The sequence below is a fragment of the Malurus melanocephalus genome, unplaced genomic scaffold (assembly GCF_030028575.1).
Source record: "Malurus melanocephalus ecotype Western Australia unplaced genomic scaffold, MMel_1.1 scaffold_83, whole genome shotgun sequence".
NCBI lineage: Eukaryota > Metazoa > Chordata > Aves > Passeriformes > Maluridae > Malurus > Malurus melanocephalus.
Window position 1 is genome coordinate 590,910 of NW_026623315.1, and position 27,976 is coordinate 618,885.

Below are 27,976 nucleotides of genomic sequence, written 5' to 3' on the forward strand. Positions count from 1 at the left end.
AGAAGCAGGGGAGAAAAAACTATTAAATATGCTTAGTTGCAGAGATGGAAATCAGACTTATCAAGTGGGTTTTTTCCATGGCAGAGCACAGGGTTTTAATCAAGCCACTGTTTTTCATTATTAGGTCTTCACATGCTGAGCTGAAAACTTGACATTAAATGTCTCTTTCTGATCTTGAAAGCCTCTTACACACACTTTTGAGGCACATCTATTCAAAGGTCATATTAATTGTTAAAAGCARTGTTTCAGCACTGGAATATAAAATTCAAAGCACCTAGATATGAAGAATTGTAGAAATATAATAAGAATTTTCTGCTAGAGCATTTCAGATGTCATTTGAGTAGCAGATGATATTGCGGGAGTTGCACGTAGTGGGAAGCTAGGATGATCGGAAAGCCCACGTGAAAGACATTTCACATTTGGAGCTATTTCTGATGCTTGATAACTACTCCAAATAGAATAAATTTTATCACTGGCTTACTGATAAAGTTTTATCAGTAACTTTAAAATCAAGAGATGTTCACATTAATTCTAAGTTCAGTGTAGAAGTCATCTTCCACTTCAAGCAGGTATGTGGGCTTCCATTGCATCTGTGAAACTTGTGTTTGTGTTGAGAAAACAGGGAGTCTGTAATGATGGGATCCATTTGTTGTCTTTGGATATTAAGACACTTATTTTAAATTTTAAAGGTTTTTTTAAGAACAAACACGTAGAATATGGAAATTTGTAAGCAGCTGGTAAGCTGCTTGTTTTTTAATTATCAGACTTCATTAAAAACTTAGCAAATGTTTTTGAGTTTTAAAAAAGCTATCCATTATATTGTTACATGCTGTTCTCTTAACTCCCATTCCTCCTTCTTATGTTGTCTTTTATTTTTATCTGTCTTTATTTCCTTTGTAACAGTTCTCCTCATTTGTGGCTTTTATGACTCATTTTTTTTCATACTTTAACCTAGAGCATCCTCCTGACTTGAGCTCCCTTGCCTTTTAGAACAGTTGCTTATTTGACCTTTGAGTGTGAGATATCCTTCCCGAGTCTTTAATCTTGAAGTTCAGAATCTTACCCTGTATTACATCCTGTCCTGCCCCACACTGTTTGCCAGCAGCCTGGGTTCCTCAGTTYTGTTCCACTGYCCTCCTGCACCCACAGCTTCAGCTRTAGGCTCCTYGCTCTGCCTGCCTCACATCAGCCAGCTCCCTGCTGCCTCTGAGCATCGACAGCCTCTGCTCCTGCTTTTCATTGCTGAGCAACAGTGGAAAAGGCAGCCTGGCTAGGATGGCTTCTTTGAGAGAAGTCTATTTTTTTTCCTAGTTTTGCTGTTTCCTTCATCAAGCAGCTGTGATCACTTCCATTCATCTTCTGTTCTTATATCTATCAGCTTTAATCTTACGGAGTTTTATATTCCACGTTAATAAGGGAACATTTTGTTGTGCATTAAACCCACACAAAGCCCATGTTCTCTGGTTTTGTTTACAGGTGAATATTACTCATTGTAAGCATTGTACAAATAAATGGTTTTATACGTGAATACATGCATAAATGTTTACTCTGTGGACTATAYGATACACTCCTGGGTTAATTGTTTAAGTTAAAACAATGTAGGAAAATAGCAAGAATAGTTTCAGGAMTTTTTTTTTCATTTCTRCAGGAGGTAACCACTTGCTTACCAGACTACTACAAATGGACACAGTATCTCTTTCTTAAGCTTTTTGAAGCTGGGATGGTATATCAAAAAGAGGTAGGTATAAATTGACCTTCATTATTTTGCAGGTGTGCTAATTTAAGTCACTCATGTCAGTGACACRTTTCTGGATTGTCCATTCACAGCCATAAAGTGATTGTACTCTTAATTTTATATCACTCTAAAATAAAATTTGTTTTATATATAACAGAATTTTCTATATAACATTTTATAGCTAACTAACATGAATGGCAATTGTAACAAGTCAAGTCAGAAGTGTTTGTGTGGCAGAGATTTGCATTGAAKTACAGATCAGAATACAGTTTTTAGTTGTTTACTTCCCAGCTTTAATATGGATTTTTCTAGATTTTAACTTCCCTCGTGGAATAGATGACATTGTGGTCATTAGAAGTCTCTTCAGCAGTTAGATTTCCTTACCTGTGAAATGTTACTGTTATACTGTCTCAGAACTGATGGGTTTGGATAGGATAACTGGAGATTAGGTGCATAACCATCCTGTTCCCGAACCCTTTTTGTGATCCCCAAAATATTAAAGAAGTATTAGGTGTCATAAGACTATCACAGCTGTTCTTCAGTTACCAGTACATTAAGAAATTACAATATTTTGTAAATAACATGAATCAGTCTATCTGAAAAGTGAAGGTTTGAGTTAATTCCTTAAACACAAGATGAAACGAAGATGTTGAATGAGCAGTCCAGAGAGCTCTGTGTATAACCAAGGCAACGCAGYTCCAAAATACCTGAACAGCTGCACTTTAACAAAGCAGCAATTTAGTGAATGTTTCTAAGTTAAAATGGAAACTTAAGATTTCTTAAATGTGCTTTGATATTGCATTTGTATTGTGTAGAAACTAGGAAACTCCATAGGATATAATTAAGGACGTACTGCAATTATTCTCTGAACCTGGAGAAAGAGATTGATGGTGAAAGGTAGCATTTAGGATGGCAGGATGTTACTGAGCTATTTCTCCTATCTGCATTTGTATTCAGAAATCTTAAATGACAACCAGAAAAACCCCTCAATATTTTATATATACTAGCATGCTGGATTGGGTTTTTCTTCCTTTTTTTTCTTCTGTAATTATTTTTTTCTTCTGTAATGAAAAAGTTTAAACCCCTTGCTTTGCTATACCAAACATATTTTTATCTGTAAATTTGTTTGCTTGACAAGCAAACTCAGATGAATCTGAAAAGTACAGGGCTTGCTGCTTCATTCAAAGCAGGCATGATATACAAAATAAATTTTGCATTCAGGCTCCAAGTACTGTGGGATCCTGGAGTTGTTTGGGTACCAGTGATTGAATCTACTTCCAACTTCCATCTGCTTTCAAGTCAAGGATCAGTTTGAGGACTTAAATCAGCATCTGTCAACCTGTAGGGGATGTAATCTCTGGTGGATATGAACTGGTTGCTTTTTGGCAGGAAACAGATGGCAGAGAGAGCCCRTAACCCTGGGTCTCTTTGAACAGTCATATATACTTAAAGCATATATTTGTCTCGTGTTGTCAGTGTATCTGCAGTATGTATTAAGCAGTACTTTTGCACAGCTTGAGGTCTCCTGTATTACAATTTCATTTTGGGTACAAGCGATAATTCATAGCCTTACTGTGACGATAAGAACAAGGCAAGYAGAGCGTTAGCCTAGTTAATGCTCTATTCCAGAAGTATGCATGTCTGACCAGAAATTATCCTGGCAGGACGACACAGGCTCAGTATGTCCAGGAGCTGCAATTAGGGAGGATTAACAATGTCTGTCTGAGTGCTGCAGTGTCCATAAAGGGCACCTTTGTTCACTGTAGCAAAATCCTCTCTCTTTTTCCTGCAGTACTCATCTAGTCAATATAGTGTAGAGGTTATTGACCTGGCCATATGTGAGTGTGTCACTGAGGTTAATACCTGCCCTGACTCTGTTACTTTGATCAGATACCTGTAATCTGTAGTGGACCCAGAGACTGCAATCCTGGTGATAGATACTTACACTTTAGAGACCTGAAGTTAGACAAGATGAATCCTATCTTGAAAGCATATGGTCTACATTTGGCATAGTGAGGARACCAAGATAATTGGTGTGCTCTGAACATGCTTGCACTGTGCTTTCTTTGTGTAGATGGCTTTTAGCAGCTTCCTGAGGTCACAGTTTCAGAGGCTGTCATTGTTAAGAAGTTGACTTTGTGAGGTACAAGTAGGAACTAAGGATTTCATTTATTAGCTGGCATCTAGATGTTAGTCAAAGGTCTGTGAGAGATGGAAGGAGCAAAGTGTAGCCTAAAAAATTCAAAGAAGAGACCTTTCAGCTAACKATTTCTTAAATAAACATTTGCTTTATGTTTTGTAGGATTTATTTAGATATATCTTTGTGAGTTGTAACAGGAAGATTTGTTATGCGAAGTAATTATGTAAATCGTTTCAGTTACCTTCTAAAATTTTCACCATAAATTCAATGCAGTACCATCAAAATAGAAACTGTTTTTTCTCAACCTTGAGTCACAGCCAGTTTAATACAAGCTTATGCTAATGCAGYTTTATGCAACTTGCATTTTATTGCTTCTCAATATTGTGTGATTTATCTCTCTTTAGATGTTACTTTAACTTTGTAGTAGGATGCGTTTTTTCAGAATTTTATACATTAAAAGATCATTGCTTTAGAGCCACATTCATACTGTGTTGTATTATTACTGAAGAAGCTGTGTTTTCTGAACATCTGGAAAATAGATTTGTAACAGTGGAGTATATTGATTTCTTTTAATTTCCGAATGAATTTTCATAAGCCTTTTATAAAACACAGTGTGGTGTTACTGGTTGTTATTGTTAAAGGTAGGCAAAAAGTAAAAAGTTTAGATTCCAATCTGAATTCACAGAAGCTTCATTTGAAGGAGAGTTTATTTTTATCAACTACTAACTTTCATTCATTTAATGATAATAAATTTTTTATAAATCAACGTAGTCAAACTTTGTGCTCACACTGTGAGCAGTATTTCTAAGCAAGATGTTCCCTGCATCTTTCTTTTAAGATTTGTAAAATGATTGTGGTATTTATCATTTCTAAGAACATGTAGCATAATTAAAACGAAGCAATATTAGTTGTTTGGAAACTGGTCAGAAGGTGATCAGTGATAGATAAAATATAAGGTGAGCAATATAAATACAGTTACTAATTTTGGATTGTGATATTAAGAAGTCTTCCCCCTACACAAAAAAGTAATTTGAAATTTAAAAAAAAAAACGTTTAATGTATTAGATCTCTATGGAACCGCAGCCACTGTTTTTCAGACTGATTTAGCTCAAATACTAAATAAAACTCAATATAATGGATTACTCTATTGCTTTGTTTGTTTCTTTTTCTTTCTGTTCATTTTTTTAAGTTAGTATCTAGCCACTTTTTAATGCCACTTTTGGGTAGGATTCTTTTGTGATCTTAGATCCTTTTTGATAAGTCTCCAGCTAAATTGTTGAGCACTGGAGGAGGGTGAGTTTGATTTTTGGTCCCTTCACAGTATGTTATGTCTGGTATTTCAGTTAATAAAAAAGCATAAAAAACAAGGTTTGTGGAGTTGAACACCAACATTAATTTCACTTTACTTTTTTCTTAATGCAGTTGTATTGATAAGGAAAGGTGATTCTGAAAGTAATTCACACAGTTGACAGAAGTTACATACAGATAGTATCARCCTTGCACTTGAAACATAGTTGACCACTGTAATACTTCTTTGTGATTCTCTCCTCTTAAGTTGGACATCCTTATTTACTCATCTCCTTCAGTCTGACTCAACACTTTTGGATCAGTAGTAAAAAACTTTGAAGCTGTTTTGTAAAACATCAGAAGCTGTTTTGTAAAACATCAAACTGTTTTATTTGTAGTATAGTCAATTGGAACACTTACTTATATATAATAGTCAAGCAGTCAAGTGTCAGCCTATCCTGCTACCATGATCAGTCTGGGCAAATATTGCCAACTGCATTCTTGGGACTTTTGAGTTCTGAGAAGATGAATTTTCAAAACTTTTCCATCTGAATCCATGTTGCTGATTCAAATAGATGTCTTAAAATATAGAAAACTCAGGTAAACTTTCAAGGTGTGCTTCTGTATAATTCATTTGGCATGGCTTAAGTAAGATTCTGGTTTTTAATTAGCCACTCAAAGTATTTTTTCTTCCTGCAACTTTTTTTGTTAGGCCTTGGTTAACTGGGACCCAGTGGATCAGACTGTTCTAGCTAATGAACAGGTGGATGACAATGGYTGCTCGTGGCGTTCAGGAGCAAAAGTGGAACAGAAATATCTCAAACAGTGGTTTATCAAGACAACTGCTTATGCAAAGGTATGAGAACACAGTTTTGGGAAATTCTGGTAGCACTTTGTAGAGGTGACTTTTTTCCCAGAAATGTTAATCAAGCTGACTGTGGTCCTTTGTAGATACATGTTTGAATAGTATATAATTGCATAATAATACGTGTGATCTATCCCTGTGTATGTGTGTGCATAAAAGTTATTGTCTCTGAAGTCTTTCTGTTCACCTCTTTAAGAATTGTAGGTAATTGGTGTGGGATTAAATTTTGAAGAAATCAAAAAACRTAAATTAGAGGTGAATGAATGAATYCTGCATTCACACATTAGCATCCCATATTTATGATCAAGTGTTTTTCTGCATATTTTGAGGGTAAAGCTTCAAAACTTGTTTGCCAAGTCAACCTATTGGACTTAAGGGTATTTTATAACCAATAGAGTACAGCCCTCATTTCCACCAGTGTCTGCACCATTCTTTATGTTTAACTGCTTTTTATTGAAGATTCATCTGGACCTTCTACTTTATTCTCTACTCTATTTGATTATCTGTCATTTAAAAAATGTTTTCAAGTTATTTAAATATCCTTTTTTCTTATGAGCTCAAATTTTGATTGTGCTGGGACAAGGTAGCTTCCRCTCCTTGGAATTCTTCAACAAAAGTTTTGGTTTTATGCCCTCTGAGATGAAAGTATCAGCTTTCTGTCATGTCTGGGTGAAGTATTTATAACATCTGAGTTTTCTGTATATTAAGACTTGAAGTATAGATTGAGAAAGTTTTTCCCAAGAAAATATTAAAAATTCATCTTTGATCCTTTTCCTGAGTCTCAGATTCAAAAAACAAATTTCCACCATCATTCAGGGAGAAGTCTTTGTCTCACTCTAGGTCTATTCATAATAAAGAGAAAAACTTGAGACATCCTGCCTGATGCTTYGTTTCTTCATACACAGAGAGGTATTTGAGATACATGATTTTTGATTGTGCTGCCTGTTCTGGCAGTAACAAGGGAACATTTKCAATATCTGAAGGAAAAATGGAGCATGTCTGCACAATCACAAAATAAACATGTGTTCTGAGCTTTTTTTTTTTTTTCAGTTCCTTTGTCACCGGATTTCATTGCAACATTTGTGATATTTGAGGGTCGGCCCTAGTTCTCTGTTTTGCCTCAGTTTGAGGCTGGAGCTTCATTAGAATTTCTACCTTTGCTGATATGTTTTTTGTCTATTGTCTGTATACAGGTTGTAGGAAGTAATGGCTGGTGTTTCTGGTTTTTATCCATGCTTGCACCTAATTATTTATATCCCTTAAAGAAGGGTAAATCAGTCCTAAATTTTTACTCATCAAGACCAAAAGATATGACTGAGTATCTTCTCAGTAACCTTGAAAACACTCTTGGTTTTTGGGATTATTACCTCTTGCTCGATATCCACCCTCCTCTAGGAAGGATTTATCTTTTGTACTTAGTCTCTTACCTAAGAAATGCTRTTACAGGAAAAGCACAATCTTTTGGGCAGATCATGTCTCCATCATGTCATTCTCCRGTAAGCAGGCTTAGCTTATGATAAAAAGGAACTTTTGCCTCCACAACATCCCCTCATCTTCTCCTCAAAGATGTCACTTCAGGAGACTACCATATACTCTACCCACATTGAGGGCAAATGTGCAAGTGACCTTTTGTTCTTGAACATCTTGGCGACATGCTTCACCTTTTCATTTCGGGAAGAATATTTGTATCAACTCATAAAAAACTTCAAAGTGTTGCTGCAAACAACAGAGTACAGATCTCCATGAAGGTTCCCAAAATTCTGTTCTGTTTGTGATGGATATTCTGTAGGGTCTGTGCTATCTGATACAACCAGATCGATGAATGATGCCATACTGCTTCCAGCTCAAGTGCTTTGGCAAGCATTACCTTCGTGTTCTCCCACTTCTTGTACAGTGACAGATGCTACCAAGAATCAGCAGGTGGTTTGGATTTTCCTTTTTACTCACCCTCCACTCACTCCTATTTTTGTTGCTGTGRTTCTTTTTAAACAGTTTCACTCTGCTTCTTTTGGCAAGGCTTTTAAACATTTGGTTGTAGAGGGGGAAAATGTTATTTTTTCTTCTGCCCCCACCCCCCCAAACCTTCAAATAGAAATAGTAGATTACCAGGTTCTGTTGTGTGAAGTCCAGTATCTAGTAGATGAATTTCATGCTTGGAGGATAAAACAAAGTCCTTTTTTTAGTAATTTTTCTTCTTTCAAGTTGCAAGAGACTAGATAACTTAGCATGTTATGTTTTACTTTCTGAAGAAGACTGTTTTGGCYGTACAGCTCTGAATGGCCCATGAACTGCAAGCCACAACTGAAGACAGTCCACTGGAGGCAGGCTGTATCTGAGGTAATAGTGGCCAAGTATTTCAGTCTCTWAGGAACTCTGTGCACACACTGACATATTCAGGAAGCTTCAGACTAGCATTTTGGCTGAAGACAAATTACAGATCTGAAATGCTACAACTTTGGCTTCTCTTTCTGAATAATTTGACTGATTRTCCTCGACACATCCTTGCACGCATTTCTTCATTCCTTATGGTAGTCATGCCAGTACTTCTGCAGGAGTGGTAAGAGCCATGAATCCTTCCTCCTAAACCTTTTGTCCACTTTTTCTTTGGATTAAGGCCATTTACAGTTGATCTGAATCTCTGTTTTTCCTTCACTGTTGAACACCCTGGTTACAGCAATCACTCTTCCTAGACTATTCCTCAAACCTTCTTCCCCYGCTCTTTTCAAAAGCTCTCGACAGGAGACTGGGCTTTATTGAGAGGGAGACCTTTATTTACATTTATAATTTACAGAGCCTTTCTGCTTGGAGGGGAGGGTCCAGATTTCATGGAGCTAGTCCTACTAKGTGTGGAGGATAGAGACAGCTCTTTAAGAAGCTAAAGATCTTTACTTGCTAATACGATTTCAGTGTGATGATACCTTCACTTCAGCAGGGGGGATTATTTAATGACTSCTGATTTTGAAGACACTTATTTACATTAAGAGATTTTCCTGACTTACATAACGGACCAGAACCACTACCAGTACAACTTCATTTTTGTTAAATTTTTTGCAGTTCAGAGACTTCAGATATTTGTGCCTCTAATGATAAATTAGTACAGCAGTTCAATTCTTTATGGATCTCACTTCCCTTTTTTGTCAGTTGTTTGATAGTTCATATGCTAGACTYCTGTAAAAGAGAGATCTGAGGGGACATTATAAAAAACTGTAATGGGCCTGGGGATTTCAAATCCGTGGTCAACTTGTTTTTCATTAGAACACTAATAGAAATAGAAACTTGCCCTTCCAGAGCTTGTCTGGACCTGAGTCCTTATTCCCCMTTTCTGAGTCCACTGCCTGTTGAACATCTTTTGTCCCATTCTGTTTTTTAAAAGGTGGCTGGAAAGTTAAGACAGGATGGTGTCAGGTTCACGTGGTCAAAATCATTTGGATCTGAAGATCTACATTTTCTGTCAATCTTGAGCAGCATGTAGGTCTTTGAGCTGTACTGCCAGAATTTGTATCAGAACACACATGGCTATTTCTTCACAGCTTGGACAAGTTCACAGGCACAGAGCAGATTTAATCATCCCTTGTGCAACATGTTTTTCCTAGGTTTAGGAAAAGGTGAAGAGCTAAGTGGATCAGGCTTTCAGTGAGCTGTGTGGCTAGATTTCTACTATCCACTGAAGTTTCACTGCTTCTTATTTTGAAACTAAAAAATTGTAAGGCACTAAGAGACTGAGGGTAATTTAATTCTTGCACCTTTTGGGGAAGACTTGYATTTTTTTTCCAACTTCGGCTTTTTTTAGACTTAGAGGGTTAGAATTCTATGAGTATCTCACTCATCTTTCTACAGTCAGGCCTTTATCAGGTTTTAGTGTATCATGGGGAAAGCCATTTGATTCTGGYCACCTTGTGCCTTCAGTGGTGACTAATATTTCTTTTGGAAAGTTTACAGAAATTCAAGACTAAATGTCAGAAGGTTCCACCATTCTTGCCCTTTTTCTGAAAAATGGCTCTCTGCAAATCTTTCCTATTCCATCCCAAAGTTATACCTGAGTTTTCTGTAAATTGACATAGCAAGAAAGTATTGTGGAAAAAAAAACCCCTTTATTATTGTTATCTTGCTCCATTCCTGTGTGGCTTGGAGAAAAATTTGTCTTTATTCCATAATTTTGTTTCATTGAAAGAGTTCAATTTAAAATACATTTAATGAGTCTTCTATTGCTTAATTCTTCATGCAAATTACCAGCTAGCAGTAATGGCTGAATATGTATGGATATGACCTATTTTCTACTTGTAGCATCCACAAATGATTTTGTTGTAACTTTTGAGCCTATTTATAGTATATRTTGATGATCTATTCTAGTCATCCGTGTTCCTCTCTTTTGCCCATTTATCAGTTTATGTTTTCCCCTGTATCTCACAACCTTAATGAAAATAGAAACTAATCAGAGTAATCTTCATYTACAGTGCTTATATTACTGGTCAAATAGCAGCCAGGAACTGTATGATCAGTAATGGTGTGTGAAGTCGTGTGTGACAGGAGGCAGTGTTTCATTCCTACACACACTGTTTTTTAGATTTCTGTTGTGTCCAGAGAAATCATCTCCTATGGATTTGCTTTGATTTCTTTGTTGTTACTGCACCAGCTCATATTCCTTTCTTGCAATAAAAATTGCAAACAAAGTGCTGGCTCACATGGCAATTTACCATTGGCAATGAGTATTTTTCAAAGGGCAAAAATATTGACCATGCTTTTWATGCTTAGCAGAAAGCATTTTGCTTATGTAAAGTTATAAAGTAATCGTGACCTATTTTTTAAACTGTAAAGTGCGTATGAAATGGTCTAGGAGCTTTTGTGGATTTTTAGAGAMCATTTTAATTGTCTTTTTTCTTTTGACATATTTCTTTGATAAACGTATAATGCCTTAACTGATGGCATTATTATTCAAATTGTTGTCTGTGCATTTAAGATGTTTAAGCTAAAACATTTAGTTGCTATGGTTACCCAGCTGAATTGGTAGGGAGATTCATTGGAAAAATCTATCTGTAAATGTTAGTACTTTCTCTTTGTACCTGTAAATTGCATTTATGAGGGTTTTTATGCATGGTCAACGGAGTCCTCAAATCAGAATCAGCAAGGTTAATMTTTTTATAGTCCCTGTTCTTCCTAAATTAATTTCATACAATTCTCTTTCATATTTTACTGTACAAAAAATCATTCAAATAGCTGCATAATAATATTTTCTTGAACAGAATAAAATAGAAGCAACTTTAAAACTTCAAGTTTTGCCTTAAATCATCTCCTTTTTTTGCACAGCAATAGGACAGTGTTTAATTTGAATACTGSGGAACATAACACAATTCTGCTGTTGTAATTTACAGTTGCCATACAGATAAGTAGTACTCTTTCTTAGTTCCATTTTTGTACAGATATTTAGAGATAAGCCCTTCTCATTTTCTGTGGGTTGCAGGAACACAGATGTTGGGCATGGTGCTGACTCTGTGAAGGGAAAGCAGCAAATGAACTACAGCTCTTCTCTGGCTTTGCACTGCCTGACAGCCCTTTTGTTTCATCTGAACAGAATTGGAATTATTTAATGTAAYTGTGTTTTGCTTGATTTTTGTATTTTGTTTTATTTTTGAAATATTAAGCAGAATGGTAATGAAGTGTAATGAAATTGAAGTACTGCATTTCAGGATGTTAAGGTCTTGGCAGAACTTTGGATTTCCTAGCAGGAGGTAATGCCTCATCACTGAAGAGAATTGAAATACTGTCTCTTTTTCATTCTTTATGTGTGATTTTTTTTTGATTCCCATACTTAGAGTCTAGCTCATAGTTGTCTTTTCATTCTGTTTATCAGACCCAACAGAATGGGTCGGATAAACCTTGCTTTGAAACTCTTCCTCTTGAGTCAGGCTGAGAGCTGTCTCCTGGACAGGGACCAAGAGCAGTGCTCCCTCAGCTTGCTTAGCACTTCATTAATAAGAAATGGCACCTGTTTTGTCAGCTTGGCAAGACAGAAAATTGTTTGTGGGTATCCAGACCAAGCTGGTCTTTTCACCTTAGTTTAAATACAGCGTCTCATTTGATGCTACAGCATGTAAGTTTAAGTTCCCGTTGGTGTAAGGTTAATCAAAACAGTGAATACTCAGTACTATTAAAAATTATAACAGGTTTTTTTTTTAAGGAGTTTTTATATTTATGGAATCAATTACTCATCGCAAAGGTGCACTTTGTTATATTGGAAAGGGAATATCTTCCTTTTGGTAATTTAAGCAGAGAACAGCTCTGAAGAGCAAATMTGGAGAATATTGCTGGATTTACTTTTTGCTTTTAAGAAATCATTTATTTGCCTCTGTAATCACACCAGAGGTGTTTGTTGACCATAAATTGTAGGGTAAGGAAATGGGAAAACTGCTGTCAGTTCAGAGATTTATGAGAAAGTATTTTAAGTATACAAAGTATCTGTGTTATTGCTTCTCTTTAATGTATGTTTTCGGTATTCTTCACACATGGGAAATAAAAGTCAAGAGTGACCGACAGTAGTACAGACAGAAACTACTGAAGGGAAAAAATAATAAAACAAGAACATATTAAATACCAGCAGAAGCTGTACCACATAATCACAGTTGGAACTGTGCAATGGAGTGCAAAATAAAACAGTGGGCAGCCTAGCTTTAATCTCTTATACTTTAGTTAATATATGAAATTGTATTAAATGATTTTGTGTAATCTTGAGTTTATGTTTSATTGCTCTTTTGGGAATTTGATCAAATAAAGTGAAGAATTTCATTTTAATCCAAACAGCTTGCATATTTATTTGACTCTTCCCCAGAAGCAAACCTTTTTAATTTAATTGTAACTTAGTAGAATGCAATTTTATTTTGCTAATTAATTTAATTCTTCTAAAATACAACCTTTTGCCAACTTTTTTATTTTAGTCTTGTTACCTTGCAGATGTGTCAAATTTCATTGAAGTGTCTTCATTGAAAAAAGAGTATACATTTGGCTTTATAGCATGTATTCAGACTTTTCACTTTATTTATTTACTATCATAGAGGAGCTAAATTACACTCACTAAGTGTGAAATTGATCTATAAAAATTTGATTTATTAAAAATATTGATCCACTAAAAATTGATCTACTAAAAATTTTAGTTCATGAAGCCAGAGACTGAACTTTATAGGGGCTCAGCAGAATCTTTGAAGTACAAGCAGAGGGACTTTTGGAGTTGAGATGGTCTTGGGAAATTATAAAGCACTTATGTTCTTTGATTTTCTGGATCTTTTTTGCCTGAAGATTTCTTAACTGAAGTTCTGTTTCTGTCATAAACTTCAGCAGACTAAACAGCAAGGAATGTGAGACCAGTTTTCTACATACAATGTGTTACTTCTAGTTCCTAGCTTGGTCATCATTGTCTGTGATGAATTTTCAGCAAACCCATCTTGATTATGTTACTCTCTGATCATCTGAGATAGTTCACTTTCATCTTCTGGCTGTGCCAGAATTTTCCCTATGTTCTGAAAGAGTAAAGAAGTCTTGTGAAATACTGGTTTATCCTCAATCTCCAGCTTCTTCAGGTGTAAGAGTCTTGAAGGCRTTCTCATCCCTGAACACAACTTTAATTTCTTAAACTTTTTCCTGAGTCTGTCTATCTTTAGATTTGAAAGACTGCCAAAATACAGTCATGCAATTCTTTGACTTGTTTAATTAAGATGGGAGTAATTTCTCCTGTAATTAGATGTTTGCATTTGAAGTTTTCTTGTCTCTTCCTGAATAATGAAAAATGAAAGCAGAAAGACTCTGCTACCTRATGTTTCCAAATTTCTCACTATTAAATCATCATCAGACATTTGAAATTTGAGTTTATTTGATAAGCTTATCACTTTCTGCTTACTAGATAGTAATGCTGCTGTTCTTGTCCCCTGCAGAATCCAACTTGGTTTTACTTTTGTTTATTTGCCTGTGGGCTGGGAGTCTTCTTGCTGATTTTTTTTTTTCTATATCAACAAATCTAGTTAACAAATTTGTGGCAGAAATAACTAGAAGTTATATACACATTTTTAAGGATCAGATTTTTGTTTAAAGAATTGTATCAGTAATTATAGAATCGTGGAATGTTAAGGGGTTGCAATGGACCTTAAAGATCATTTAGTCCCAAACCCCTTTGCCATGGGCAGGGATGCCTCCCACCAGATCAGATTGCTCCAGGCCCCATCCAACCTGGCCTTAAACACTGCCATAGTTGGCAAATTGCAAACAAAAAAAAAAAAAAAAAAAGAAAAGGCAGAATTCATGGGACTACTTTAATGATTCAGAAGATGTTCTACCAGACAGTAGTGGCAGTGATTTTTAAAAAAGAACACAAAAGCAAAATTCAGTGGAGTTAATATTTAACTTTCAAAATRCTAAGTTAAAATCTTAAAATATTCAGGAATTTTTATGCTAGCATTGGTCAAGAGTTTTATACACCCGAACAGCCTACGTGTATTTTTTTTACATTAATAATTGTTCTAACATGTATTTGTGGCCTTGTATTTTGCAGGGTGTAGTGCAATTGGATTTGAAAATTGAAAGGTTTTTTAAAGGGTTCTCCCTAAGCTGTTTTTTAAAAGGTCCTAGTTTGCACAAACAGATTTTGAATGCAAGTGCATTCATTTGAGTAAGAATTAATGTTTCTCTACTTTCCTGCTAGTGAGTATCCTGTGTTAATTTACCATTCAGAAACACTTACTAACACGCTAGCAGTGTGCATAGTCTTATATTATTTATTTGCCTTTGTAATACCAGGTAAATTGTTTGTGGTTTGCATGTTCATTTTCTGCTTCACCTGCTATTCATAGCCTTGACAAGGAACCAAAGGAGTGTGCTGAGTACAAAGAACTTAGAGCCATAATTCTATTTTGAAAATTTTTGGAATTGTTTTGTTTGCTTGGGGTTTTTGTTTTGTATCATACGAAACTGTTTATGTATGAATTCAGTTATAAGGGGTTTATGTTTGCAAACCCTGCTAGGCTGCATCATCATACAGATTAAGCTTAGTTATCTTCATTCAGATGAAGTAAAGTTGGCTCTTCCTGTATTTAGTTGCATGAAGTAATTGYGTTATCAAGAGAAGAACCTGGGCAAAGTAAAACTGTAGCCCTTAGCTTCTAATAAGGCCAATGAATTAGAGTAAAATCATTATCACATTGGTATTGACAATCTTGGTGTATGAATACTGCAGTGAAAAAGGTCTAAGAATCTTTGCAGGCAAGAAGTTACAGACTGTACAGTTTCAGCAGAACACATGCACATTAAGGTGCTTCTGCCAGCAAAACATAATGTACGTTAGAACRGATATCTAATGTCAAAAGCCAGTTCTGCATGTATTGACACAATTTCATTCTTTCTAAAATGCATAAAATTCTTACAAAGAATATATCCAGGTATTGTGTGTATATCTCTCTCTATCTCCAATTATTCATTATTCTTTTGTAGTTATATATGTACATGGATTGATCATGGTTGATAAAGCTTAGCTGTCTGGAACAGTACAATTAATGAGAATACTCAGAAGTTGGAATTCTCTATGGTACAGTGTGCTTGCAATTGTGACTTAAAACTGATGAAAGATATAGTATGATTAAAACCCCTCCAAAAGCCTAACATTCTTTTCTTYATAAATGATCAATAAATTGTTTTGATTCCTAAAGATTTAGAAAGCAATAATAATCCCAAGTGGTGGTGAAATATGATTTACATAGGACATCTTTTGTTGTGTTTTGAATGGCAGAGCAGTAACTAAAAAGTAATTCTAATAGTAACTTCTATTCATCTCACTTTGAAATAATTTAAGAAGGTCATTAAAACACAACTTGAAACACATCCTTGTAGAAGAATTAATTGTACATTCACTAATTATCCAACTACCTACTGTTTAGTTTGAGCAGCACATAGTAGCTACTGTCCATCCTTGCAGGTTGCTAGCAATTACTGAGATAATAAAGAGCTCGCATATTTGATGTTGGGAGTCACAGCTGAAGGAGAAATTATTCAACATGTTGCCTTATTCTTAGATTTTAACTGTAATTGTTCAGCATATTCACCATCTGTCCAAGTGACTCATGCCTCTGGCTGTACTTCTGCCAAAGTAAAGACTGTGGACAGTCACAGTATTCATAACAAAAATGTGAAGTGTTACTAAGTGAAAAATGAGATTAAGTTATCCATCCATTTGTCTGCTTCTTTACATTGTTACAGATGTAATTTATTAAAATAATATTGTTTGAATTGTTTAGAGAAATACTAGTTGACTTGGAATGGAATATTCTGCTTCCATTCCATACATCAGAAAGCACGTAAAAATATAGGTATATTCTCTTGTTGAGTGCAAACATAGAAGTTACAAGTTGGCTGTTGAATATTACGGCTAGTTAAGGATACAACACCTAATTTCTTCCCTGCTGCATAATATAGAACCATTTAGGTTGGAAAAAGCCTTTGAGATCCTCAAATCCAACTGTTAACCTGGCACTGGCAATTCAACAGTAAACCTGGTCCCTAAGCACCACATCTGTGGGTCTTTTAAATACCTGCAGAGATGACGACTCAACCACTTCCCTGGACAGCCTATCCCTATGTTTGACAACCCTTTCCATGATGAAATTTTTCCTAATATCCAACCTAAACCTCCCGTGGTGCAACTTGAGACCCTTTGCTCTGGTCCTGTCATTTGTTACCTGAGAGAAGAGACTRACTTCCACATCTCTACAGCCTCTTTTCAAGCACTTGTAGAGAGTSATAAGGTCCCCCCTGAGCCTCCTTTTCTCCAGGCTAAACATACCCAGCTGCATCAGCCACTCCTCATAAGACTTGATCTAGACCCTTGACTCCTCTAGACCCAGCTTCATTGCTGGTTGCTTATAATAATTATTATTATATATGTTTTGAGTTTAATATGAACCTTTGTTATTATGATTAGTGTTGTTTTTACAGGATGATGCAACSTAAAGATCCCAATCAACTTTACAGCCTGTTGTGCTTGATTAAATTTCAATATGAAATATGACAAAATAGATAGGCAGCTAGAAACAATTATGCTATTTTAAGTCAGAGCTTGAAAATTTTAGGACAAGTTAACACCTTTTGTCAGACTGCCATCTCCAGGYTATTGTCTAAAGCAACTAATCCAAATGTAGGYTTCATATCTGCAAGCACATCTCTTACWTCTTGTTCAGCTCARTASGTCACCTACACTTCCCAGAAGTTACACCCACTGGGAATATTTTCTGTGTTTGTTTTCATCTAAGTGTTTTGTTCTGTATCTTAAGGTCCATTCGAAAGAAAGGCCACTTTTAATAACAACARGATCTCTGTTGGCAGTGACATACTGCTGGCTTGCACCATGTTAGTTCTATTCTCAAAGAGRTGAGTTTGAGGCAGCAGCAGTGTAAAAACACCTCTTCCAATGTTTTTACCASCACCTTACTATTTTGCTGTTAATTATAATTAAACCTATAGTATTAGTTTGTATGCTTACAAAAACTGAATGTCCTAATTCTTTCTTTTATTGCTTAAGGCTATGTTTGATGCTTTATCTGATCTCCCTGAGTGGTATGGTATTAAAGAAATGCAAGCAAATTGGATAGGTGACTGTGTTGGATGCTCTCTTGACTTCTTGCTAAAGGTAAGTCAGAAATTTCAGTTGCTGCTCTCTTGGTTGGGCTAACTGCAATCCCTGAAATGTGTGAATGGAATGGATTTTCAGATCTTAAAAGCTTCAAACCTCCTAAAGATTATTGTTATTATTATTATATTCATGCCCAGCACTGGTTCTTGCAGAACACCACTTTGTGGGTTTAAGAGATATTCCCTGCTACCCTCGTTAGGAAAGGGTTTGTGTGTTCAAATAGATGCAAACTGGCTGTGTATATTTATGCCAAAATACGTGCCAGCTAATAAGCTTCCCTAAAAGCCAGGACATTTATGCCAAGTGYACTATCAAGTGGCACTGCACATGTCAGTTGGGATCTGGTTGGGCTTTTGCTTTTCTCTGCATGGTGGCTTCTCTGTCAGACCMCAGCTGACCTCAGGCAAGCTGCTTTGTTTACAGTTGTCCATTATTTCATTTACTATGAACCGTAATTAAAATAATGGAACCCACACCATTAGGTAGTGATGGAGCTACAAAGAAGTCTGGATAGAAAGAAAGGAGAGGAAGGAAAAGGAAACCTGAAGAAAATCATCATTATCTATAGAAGAACCTCAGATTTTCCCTTTTTTTCTCAAGAGAACAAGGAGGACAAGGCTCCATGAATATGGTAGTGACAGAAGAGSTTTTCAGACACCCTGATCGAATTTTAGCCCTTGTACTTCAAAGCTTTATTGTGCTTATTTACTCTGGTCTAACATTCTAAAAGTGACTTCTTATTTTAAAGTACTGAATTTTTGGGAACTTCAGATTGAGACAAATTAAACCTCTAAATACCTCCTTTCTGCATCCTGCTAAAAGATGCATTTTTTAATTAAAGTTGGTTTTATCAATTTTTTCTGAAAATTTACATCAATAGAAAAATCTCCTTCTAAGACCTCCATACATTCCACAGTTAGTTGATGTAAGATATAAACCACGTTGATAATTCCAGGTGGTAATTCATAAAGTCTTTGGAGTTTATTATTTACATTTTATATCCAGTTGTTTGTTGTGCTGCCTTTTATTATTTTACTTCTCTGCATAAGTTGCAGCATTTACTTTATCAGAGAAGCATGGTGTAAAGTCGTATGATAGCTGAGAAAATCCTAAATTCTCTTTAGATTTCAGTGGCAACATCTCATTTCAGTTTCTTGGAAATAAGGCATGCTTATTAAAAGTGAATAGAAGGATTCCAGGTTCCTTAGCCAGGGATTGTGTCTATCTCAGTAGCACAGTGCAGTATTTTATATGRAATTAGAATTATRTTTTTWATAKATATATTTGGATAAACTRAGGCAAGAGTGTAAAGCAACTTTCTCAAGGCCAAAAAGTAAATTGTGTCAAGGTTTGATTCTGGAAAGTTTCTATAGTGAGAATATGTCCAGCTTTGATATTTGGAACTGTGTATTTGTGCAGGGTGATGTAGAYTCATTAGCTGTATAAAAAGGAAGGGAAATCTATAACCACTGCAATTCCAGTGGGAATTCTTTTCTGCTCTTTTTCAGGTTAATGGCAAAGTAACGGAAGAGAAGGTAGCAGCTTACACCTATACACCTGAAGCCATTTATGGAGCTTCCCATTTATATATCTTACCAACTCACAGACTGCTGCATGGGAATAGCAGTCTCAAGGAAATCTTTCAGAGGGAGCTCATCCCAGGGAAAGGTGGTATTTTTCTCATACTGCATTTTGTTGTAGAAGAGCAGCAATTACAGAGAATGATCTTTGGAGAATATGTATCAATCTGAGCAGGAGCTGTTCCTGTTGAGAGGGAGCAGGCCTTTGATTCTTCCTATATGTCACACAGTGTCACATCAGCCTGTCCTGGCTTCAGATGTGGTGAGAGCAGCTATGATGGAATTCTTTTAATAATAGTTGTAGCACTTCATAGTATATAAAAGCAATGGAACAGATCCTTGTTTGCTCATGTACCAGAAATGAATAGTCCAAATTTGACTCTGTCGATGCATTGGAAAATCTCAAGTCTATATGGTAATTTGTATATACAGTAATTAGMATAAAGACAGCAGAACTAATTCTTGCATGAAAACAATTATTTCTTCCTGTCACAAGGAATATTAAGAGCTCAATAGAACACTAATACATAGCAAAGTGGATCACTGATAGTAAAATWATACTCTACTATGTAATCCTTAGTTAATTCAAGACTGTAATGGGACTTCAGAGTATCCCTATAGCAGCTCATGACTTGCACAGTCAACTGATAAATCGTTAGTTGTTGTTATCTGCTTTCCTGAAGGCTCCTACCACCAGTTCTGCTTGGATTCAGAATCCATGGTCTAGTATTTTTTTGTTGTTTGGAAAATTACAAGAGTAAACACAGTAATTTTTGTTTCTACTTCAGGCTTGTGTTCAGTATTTTCTTTTCCSCTGGTAAAGATGAGGCTTCATTGTCTGTATAACATCTGATGTCAACAGCATCTTGTGGGAAATTGTGCTGGTTGTACAGCACCTGCTTTTTGCAGAGCTTCATTTCTATAACCTTAAAGAAGTTTGATTGCTAGGAGAAAAAAAAAGTAGAGCCTCACTGTGTGGAGTTTGTAGAGCCCTTGTCTCCGAGGTGAGCAAAGCTTGGAGAGTTTTGGAGAACAGATTTGCAGTTCTTGCAGTTGAACCAAATCAAACTGCACAAACACACATCTATGCGCATGCCTSTATCTTTGTTGGATCTTGTGCTTTAAGCCAAGCCACAAAAGTGAAAAATTTGCTTTTAATAAGGACAACGGTATATTTTTACATTGGTTTTGTAAGTGGAAATACTTGTAAGAGCTTTTTTATGTGTCTGCTAACAATAAGCTTAAATCTTTTGGTTGAGTTAAATTAAGAAACTCTCAGTTGAAATAATGACGACAGAAGTTCTCAAAAAAGAGGCACAATTCCAGAATCATAACTCTGCTATTGTGTACTCCTGCTACTTGTGAATATACTACATGCATTCTTCAGTTGAAATTAGCTGAGATTGGCATTTTACATATGAAAGGCCACTGATGGCATTTAAATAAAAAGAAGTTTTGGATGGCCTTTTGTAGWTTTGTATTTTCCCATTAACCAAGATTTTTTTAAAAAAATCCTCAGTTACATTGAAATTTTAATTTAATTAAAGTGTAATTGTTTTCTTTTCAATGGACATGGTCTTGTAACTCTCTTTCTTCACTGTGTTCTCATTTAAATAGTTAGAAGGGTATGTTTTTATGTTTTCTAGGAGAGGAAAAAACCCTGTTATATAGCAAAGTAACTGAAAATTCTAATACTTTTAGTCTTGAAGTACAGGTCTGTATTTTAGGCTATTATTTAAATAGATGGAACAACCATTTGTCAAATATTCAAAAGTTTTTGCACAGAAAAATGTATTTTCATTTAGTATCTGGTAAGTCTAATAGTTTTGACAGCAGGAGATRTCTGAGATAAGGATTTGACCATTACTTTGTTCATTATCTCAYTGTAATACTCTGGTTATGATGATAAAGATGTGAGCAAAAGAGCACAGGAAAGAGCACCTTCATAAACTGGAGTTAGGTTCCAGCACAAAATGAAAATTATTGCTGGGTGGAAGAGAGAAGTTATTTTTAAAAGCAGTGTCCTACCCACTCAGTGTCCTGCTCATGATGCTTTTTGTTTAGTGTCTTTTTTTTTAAACAGAGKAAAGCTGTGTGCAATGGCTTGGACGTGGAAATTTTCTTTATAATATGAATACCTCAGACATCTTAAATTTGGAAAAGTAGTAATCAGAAACAAATAAATGCATCATCTCTGTTAAGAAGCGTGATGGATGTAACAGCCCTGTTCTCAAAATTGCTGGTACTTTACTTCAAGCAGATTTTATGCATTGCAACACAAGCATAAGACTTCCCTCAGCTTAGCCATGAAGAAAGGTGAAAGAAAGCTCTTAGCAGCCCTTAGATAGTAGCTCGTAGATATTGTAACTATCRTCAACTCAAAAGCACTGAAAAAGTTAGAAATTGGTCCAGAGATCTGGAGTTTGAATCCTCAAAATTTGGAGTGTTCAGAATTGGTTTGCTTCTTGCTGAGTCACCCAATCTGCACATTGTAAATCAATTTCAGTTTATTARTTCTCACCCTTGATACTCTTCTGTCTCCCCATCCTTGTGGACATTAGGTTCCTCATCTGTAATATGAATATGAATGTCCTGTTTGGAAATCAGTAGGTTACTTAGGTGRTTTTTAACACAGGTCAATATTTCACATACTTTGTAGTTCTTCTGTAAGTAATTAAATCATAAGGATATATGCTCCCCTGCAGTTTCATCTGATTTTTTGTGGGATTTTGTAGCATTGTATGCTAGTATATAAATCAGGGCTTACTAAAGCCAATTCATACAATTTTTGCAGCAGGCTGTATTTTTGATCAAAGACTCAATTTTTTGTTATAATCCAAATCTTACTCTGTTTTTATTCAGGTGCTTGTTATGTTTTCTAATAATCAAAATTCATCAGTCTGACTTACTGAGCCATTTAATACATCAGAGCTTTTTAGATATGTGAATAGGTTTTTTATTTTCATTCTTCTTTAAAGAAATTGTTATTTAAAATTCATGTAAGTTTAAAATATACTGCATTGTAATGGTATGTGATACATATTTTCTGTCACATTTTACTTACCCCATATCATTACATTTGTTTTCAGACTCACTTACTTCAGTGACAGCTGTGAATTTGCTTACCAATCAGGAGATTCCTGTAGTCATCTCAGCAAAGAACGATTTTGATAATTTTCTTGATACTAAAATAGGTATGTGACATTAAATATGTAACTGGAATAGTATGGTTTTCTGTTGCTGCGTTGGAGCACAAGATATTGTTGTGGTAAATATTTGAACACAGAGGCTCTCTCTCCTGGACTTTGAAATTCTGTTCTTTGATAGGGAAGAAGAAAGGGAAAAGTAGCTATTTGGAATATATCTGGGGGAAGGATGATAATTCTAAATTGAAATATTGTAAAATCAGTGCATTTAATGAGCTAAACRTGAGGATCTGCTTATCTTAAGAAAATTGGTTACTACAACACRTGTGTTTGTCTGTCTCTCACCATCCTTCATCGAAACAGAACTTGGGGGGGAACTCCCAACCCCAAGTTGGGAGTACAAACTCTTAGATAATATGATTATCCTAGTAAGTAAAATTAGCAATTGTACTAAGTTTTTAAAACAGTATCTGTTTTGATCTGCACCACCAAGCTTTTTGTTTATACTTGCTTTGCCATGGTCTCTCATTAAGATGTCAATGTTCTGGGCCAGTCCTAATGGGAAATAGTTATGTCTTCTTCCCTTTTTCCASTACCTTCCTTATCCTTTAACTTCTGCTGTTGCCTCCCTGTTGCTGACACTTCGTTCCTGGGGCTCCTCCTTTCACTACTGCCAATATTGGCTATTCTTGCCCAACTGGACTGAATGAAAACAGCTAACTGTGCAAAAATGTCATGGATGACCCTCACAGGGCTAAGGGAAATTATCCACTTGAGCTGCATACCTTGCTTATAATATGCCTGCATCTTGCACTTTAGATGTGAATCTGTTTTTGAGAAAACAAAGTCTTTCCTTATATAGGAGAAGCCAAATAATTAAGATACCTAATCTTATTTTTCCTTAAAACCCTCCAGTTTGCTGGCACATACTTTGGCCTTATGTCTGTTGGAAACAGCCCAGCTCTCCATGGGAAGCTGTGGGTGCCAGCTGTTGAGCTTTGCCAGTGTACATTAATAGCATCATCTYTTCAAAAGGAGGCAGACCAAAAAGTGGGACCCGCTTTTTTCCATTTGTAGACCATATTGTAAAGTCACCTGTTGCAAGCTGCACAGCTCTCTGACAAATTAAGATACAAACAATCTTCTATAAGAGAGCCTTGAAATGGCAAGAGTGTACATCTGCTGGAAAGATAAAATAGCAATTTTGTGGTTTTCTAGTTAAGGAGTAACTTGTCACAGGGGAGTTTTGTTTGATTTTAGTAATCTGCTTCCAAACTCCCATATATTGGCAGAGCTAGTGTATAGCAGACATTTCACTGCCTGAACTAAGACAATTGTTAAGATGGTTTTGAGTGAAGTAGTTTGTTAGTAATTCTAGTACGCTTTGCAAATATTTTGAGAGCTTTTGTGTGTAGTTTTTACCAATTTAATGCTGGCATTGTGTTGTTGAARTAAGTTTCTTTGCCTTTTGAATTGACAGCAATTGTGCAAGATTGTTCAAGTTATTAATTAAATTATCATTGAAAGAAAAAAAAAATATGCAGGAAGATGTATCTCTGTGGAACTAATATGTCTGTTGGATCTTAATATTACTTCAGAATACATGTGAAAATAAAGCTAGTAAATTTAACTCAGTGTGAAAGGTAACCCTCCAGAGCAGAACTAAAATGCATGACTGTCCCAAATAATAAAATATGGAGGGAAAGATAGCATTGGGGGCCTTAAATACGGTGACTTCTGAACTCATCTGAATAGCTGTAGGAAGTGTTCTCACCAGTTAGTCTGAATAGCAAACTGGTATTATTTGAATAATTTCCCTGAGTTTATAAACAAGTCATAACTTTCACARTAAGTTAAAGGGATAGTAATGTTTGAGACTGTTGCATTATGGTACATTTAATATGGAATTAAAAAGAGATAAATTTAATATTGAAACAGGAGGACTCTGCTCTTTGTTTAGTCTTTGATTATCATATTAGCAAATAGAATTAGCATTTGTATTGTTTAAATGTATTATATTTACATAATAGAGCTGTATTGAAAAATTCTATAATTCTATCCAAATTTTCCAGCTTTAGTTTTTTCAGAACCATCAGATTTTYAAATTTTTCTGAAAGAAGGACAACACATTTATGAACATTTGAATTACAGAGGAACCGAGAAATGTATTTGTAATAATTGTTGTTTGAATTTCACTGCTTGAAGAATACGAAAACATTTTTACTGTTCTCAAATATTTTTCTTGAATTCCTTTGTTGTTTATAATAACGTAAATTATTAAAAAGAGAGTGTCATGAAATGTTTTTTCATCCCTTCTAGGAATTCCTAGTACTTGTGCAGAAGATGCTGCAGTAGCTGAGAAACTGGGCATTTCTTTCACTGAAGTCATTGAGACATTGCCAAATGGTTTGGAGAAGGTCATTAATTCTGCAGAKGTGGGTATACAAGTGTGGAGTTCTTTCCAACTTGCAGTAACTGCAAACTAAATCTGTTTTCTCAAGAGTGCCGAATACTTTGTATAATTAAAGGGATTATTTTTTTAATCAAGCTAAGCTTACACAATCAAATTTCTGGGAATAATTTCATGATGAAATATGTTGGCTCTGCTGTAGCAATAAAATATTTCTTTTCCTTTTGTACATGAGAGGAAGGTTATACTTTCCTGTGTGTTGGTCTCAGTTCTGTAATGGAAACTGAATAATTTAACCTATGTTAAAAGTTGATTCTTATTTCATAATCTTAATAGATTTTTAAGCTAAACGTAAACATACTAGTCCTTCTTCAAAAATTAATTGAAATRTTGTATCAGCCTTTGTGTTAACATGCATGTCTCAAGTGACATAGAAATCTTATCTTTAGATATAGCTCTTGAAAATAYGTGTTTTGATAATAGACACATTGCATCCCAGGTAGGGTCTAAGTGGTTAAGATGTATGTGAAAGCAAGAACAGAAAAACCTGAAATAAGCACAGGAGAAGGAAAGCTGTTTTAACATTTGCATTTCCTCAGTTTCTACCTCATGTTCATGATAGAATTCTGAAAATTTTGGCATACAGCAACTKATGAAGATATCAGCAATAAATGCAAATATCTGCCAATAAAGGCTGAAGGGGTGTACAAGACTCTTTCAGCTTTTTTCTATTCAGACCACGAAGAACATTATGCTTTAAGCAAGAAGGTTCAAATGAGCAGCTGGTATGTGAATAGTTTTTTGGACAGCAGGATGTTAAGCAGTGGGAAGAGGGAATTTTTTTTTKTCTCAGAAAATTGACTGGTTTTGTTTGTTCTTGCACTTCCACTGACAGCAAATAAAATTGTCATTTCTTGTTTTTTTCAATCAGATCACCGGTATGACTCGGCAGGAGGCTTTAAAAGCTATTACTCAGCAGGCCAAAAATAAAAGAATAGGTGGAGACCTAACAAGTGACAAATTGAGAGACTGGTTAATATCTCGACAGCGGTACTGGGGAACACCCATTCCAATCATTCACTGCCAGACGTGTGGCACYGTTCCTGTGCCTTATGAAGATTTACCTGTGGTGTTGCCCAATGTAACCACGTTCACAGGAAAGGGAGCCTCACCCCTGGAAAGCGCCCCAGAATGGGTGAACTGTTCCTGTCCGAGGTAAGTCAGTGCTTAATTTGCTGCAGTCTGGGAGAGATCACTTTGCAGCTGCCTGTTTCTTGTGCTCTTTCCCAAAGAGCTGGCAACTAACTGCTCTGAGAATGATGTTTAGTTTGACCCAGCACAGTGATTTTTTTCTTATACACTCAATAAACTCCTTTTTTTGCAACACTCAATGTCCACTGCTATTTTTTCGTAAACAAGTGAAACAAAATTCACTGGTTTTAAGTTAGAGGAAAAAAAAAGGAAAAGCAGAATGATTCGCTCCCTGTTTCCCTTTTCTGAACTGTAGTTCTCACTTCATTTACTACTACTACATTTGCACTTATTTTAATTATCTTTCGTTACCAGTTCATATAAAACTTACAATGATTACTGAATTAGTCCTCTTGTTAAGGAAATTAATATTGTGTTCATTTTCTTGCAGTAGTCCAACAGTAAAGTGTTCCCTCAGCTACATAAATCTTCATAATGAAGAATTACATTCACTGTGCATTGCAGTTAGCATATAATTCAGATTTGAAGGAAATAGAAAGTAAATGCATCTTGTCAACACTGTAATCCTTATTGTTTGTGGTCCATCTGTTTAAGAAATAAAAAGCCTAAATTAAGTAGTGAGTGATGTGATGTGATGTGATGTGATGTGATGTGAAGATCAGTTGTGTAATCTTGAGGACTGCTAAGATATTCCCTGAAGTTTGCATATAGGTTCCTGTGGGAGGAGCTGGTAGAACATGAGGCATCCTAGAGAAGGTTTTCATCAGCAGTGCAGTGCATTGCTGCTCCTGACTGACCAAATGGGAAGTCTRTTATCAGGCTGCCAGGCAGGGAAATCAAACATGTAAATGGCAATAGGGCTCTCACTTGAAAATGCAGCAGATTCATAACACCTAAATTTATTTTAGTATTAGGAGTTCTATGGTTGTCTGGAAACAGGTATTTTGACCTTTGTTGATAATATGTATTTTTTTGTAAAACAGATGTTTATTCCCATGTTTCTGTRTAGAAAATGTCTTCTCAGATGTGCSTATTGAAAATGTACATAGTAGTGTATTTGCAATACTGAATGAGATCCACAGGTTTAGTAAAATCCCCAAATGTTTTGGTCTAATTGCTAATTTTCCTGTTGTGACTGAAAGTGTATGTGCACTCTTGGCTTCTCCCACAACTTTAGTTAAAAATTATTTTGTTGTTTACCAGGCAGTAACATACTTTTGATGTATAGTAATTGCTTGTGGTTTCTGGATAGTTATTGTGGCTGCCCTGCATAAAAATTAATCAAAGGCRTTTGTTTAGTCAGAAATAAAATCACTCAGGATTTCTTAGCCTAAAATGTGGTAGCTTTCTGAAATTAACTTTTTTTGTTTAATTCTCATTTTTATTTGTCTTCCTAATTCTCACCTGTTTGACAGCTGTTGTCAGTATTGCTCATCCACATCTGCTACCATTTCAAATCATTTGAGCTATTACTTTAGTGTGCATAGTCATCCTTGCTTTTCCTTGCTCCGAGAAGTTACATCATCCCTTCCTTTAGTTCTTCTCTCCAGCAATAGGTTTTTTTTTTTTTATTAGTTTCATTTAATATCTAAAATTAATAAGGAAAGCCAGATGGAAAGATACAAAAGTCTGAGTATTTGAGTGACAATAATGCTAACAATCATAAATGGTAGGAGAAGCCCAAGTTATTCTTTGTTATACAAGTCCAGGTAATTGTGTTAGTCGTCTGAAGATTGTCTAATGAGATTACAGCATTGTGCCTGTAATCACAATATTGATATAAATTGTATAAACTMTGAAAGATGCCCCTGCTGGCTCTGCGTTAGTGAGCCATGTCCATTTAGAGCACAGAGGCATGAAGCAGATGTAATTATGGTTCAATGACTGTAAAGYATTCTTGCTTTTGACAGAAAAGCCATTCTTTTACATTGATCAAGTCTTT

At 35.6% G+C, this 27,976-nt stretch overlaps 1 protein-coding gene across 1 annotated transcript in view; it reads left to right on the forward strand.

Moving 5' to 3' along the window:
* LARS2 (leucyl-tRNA synthetase 2, mitochondrial) overlaps positions 1-27,976 on the forward strand; it is an 84,615-nt gene that overhangs the window by 23,517 nt on the left and 33,122 nt on the right. Inside the window, exons 6-12 of the mRNA XM_057367698.1 lie at positions 1,649-1,738; positions 5,875-6,018; positions 17,576-17,683; positions 19,195-19,354; positions 22,356-22,460; positions 24,732-24,847; positions 25,754-26,037. Coding sequence (XP_057223681.1) covers positions 1,649-1,738; positions 5,875-6,018; positions 17,576-17,683; positions 19,195-19,354; positions 22,356-22,460; positions 24,732-24,847; positions 25,754-26,037 — 1,007 coding nt within the window. The remainder of the gene's footprint in view (positions 1-1,648; positions 1,739-5,874; positions 6,019-17,575; positions 17,684-19,194; positions 19,355-22,355; positions 22,461-24,731; positions 24,848-25,753; positions 26,038-27,976) is intronic.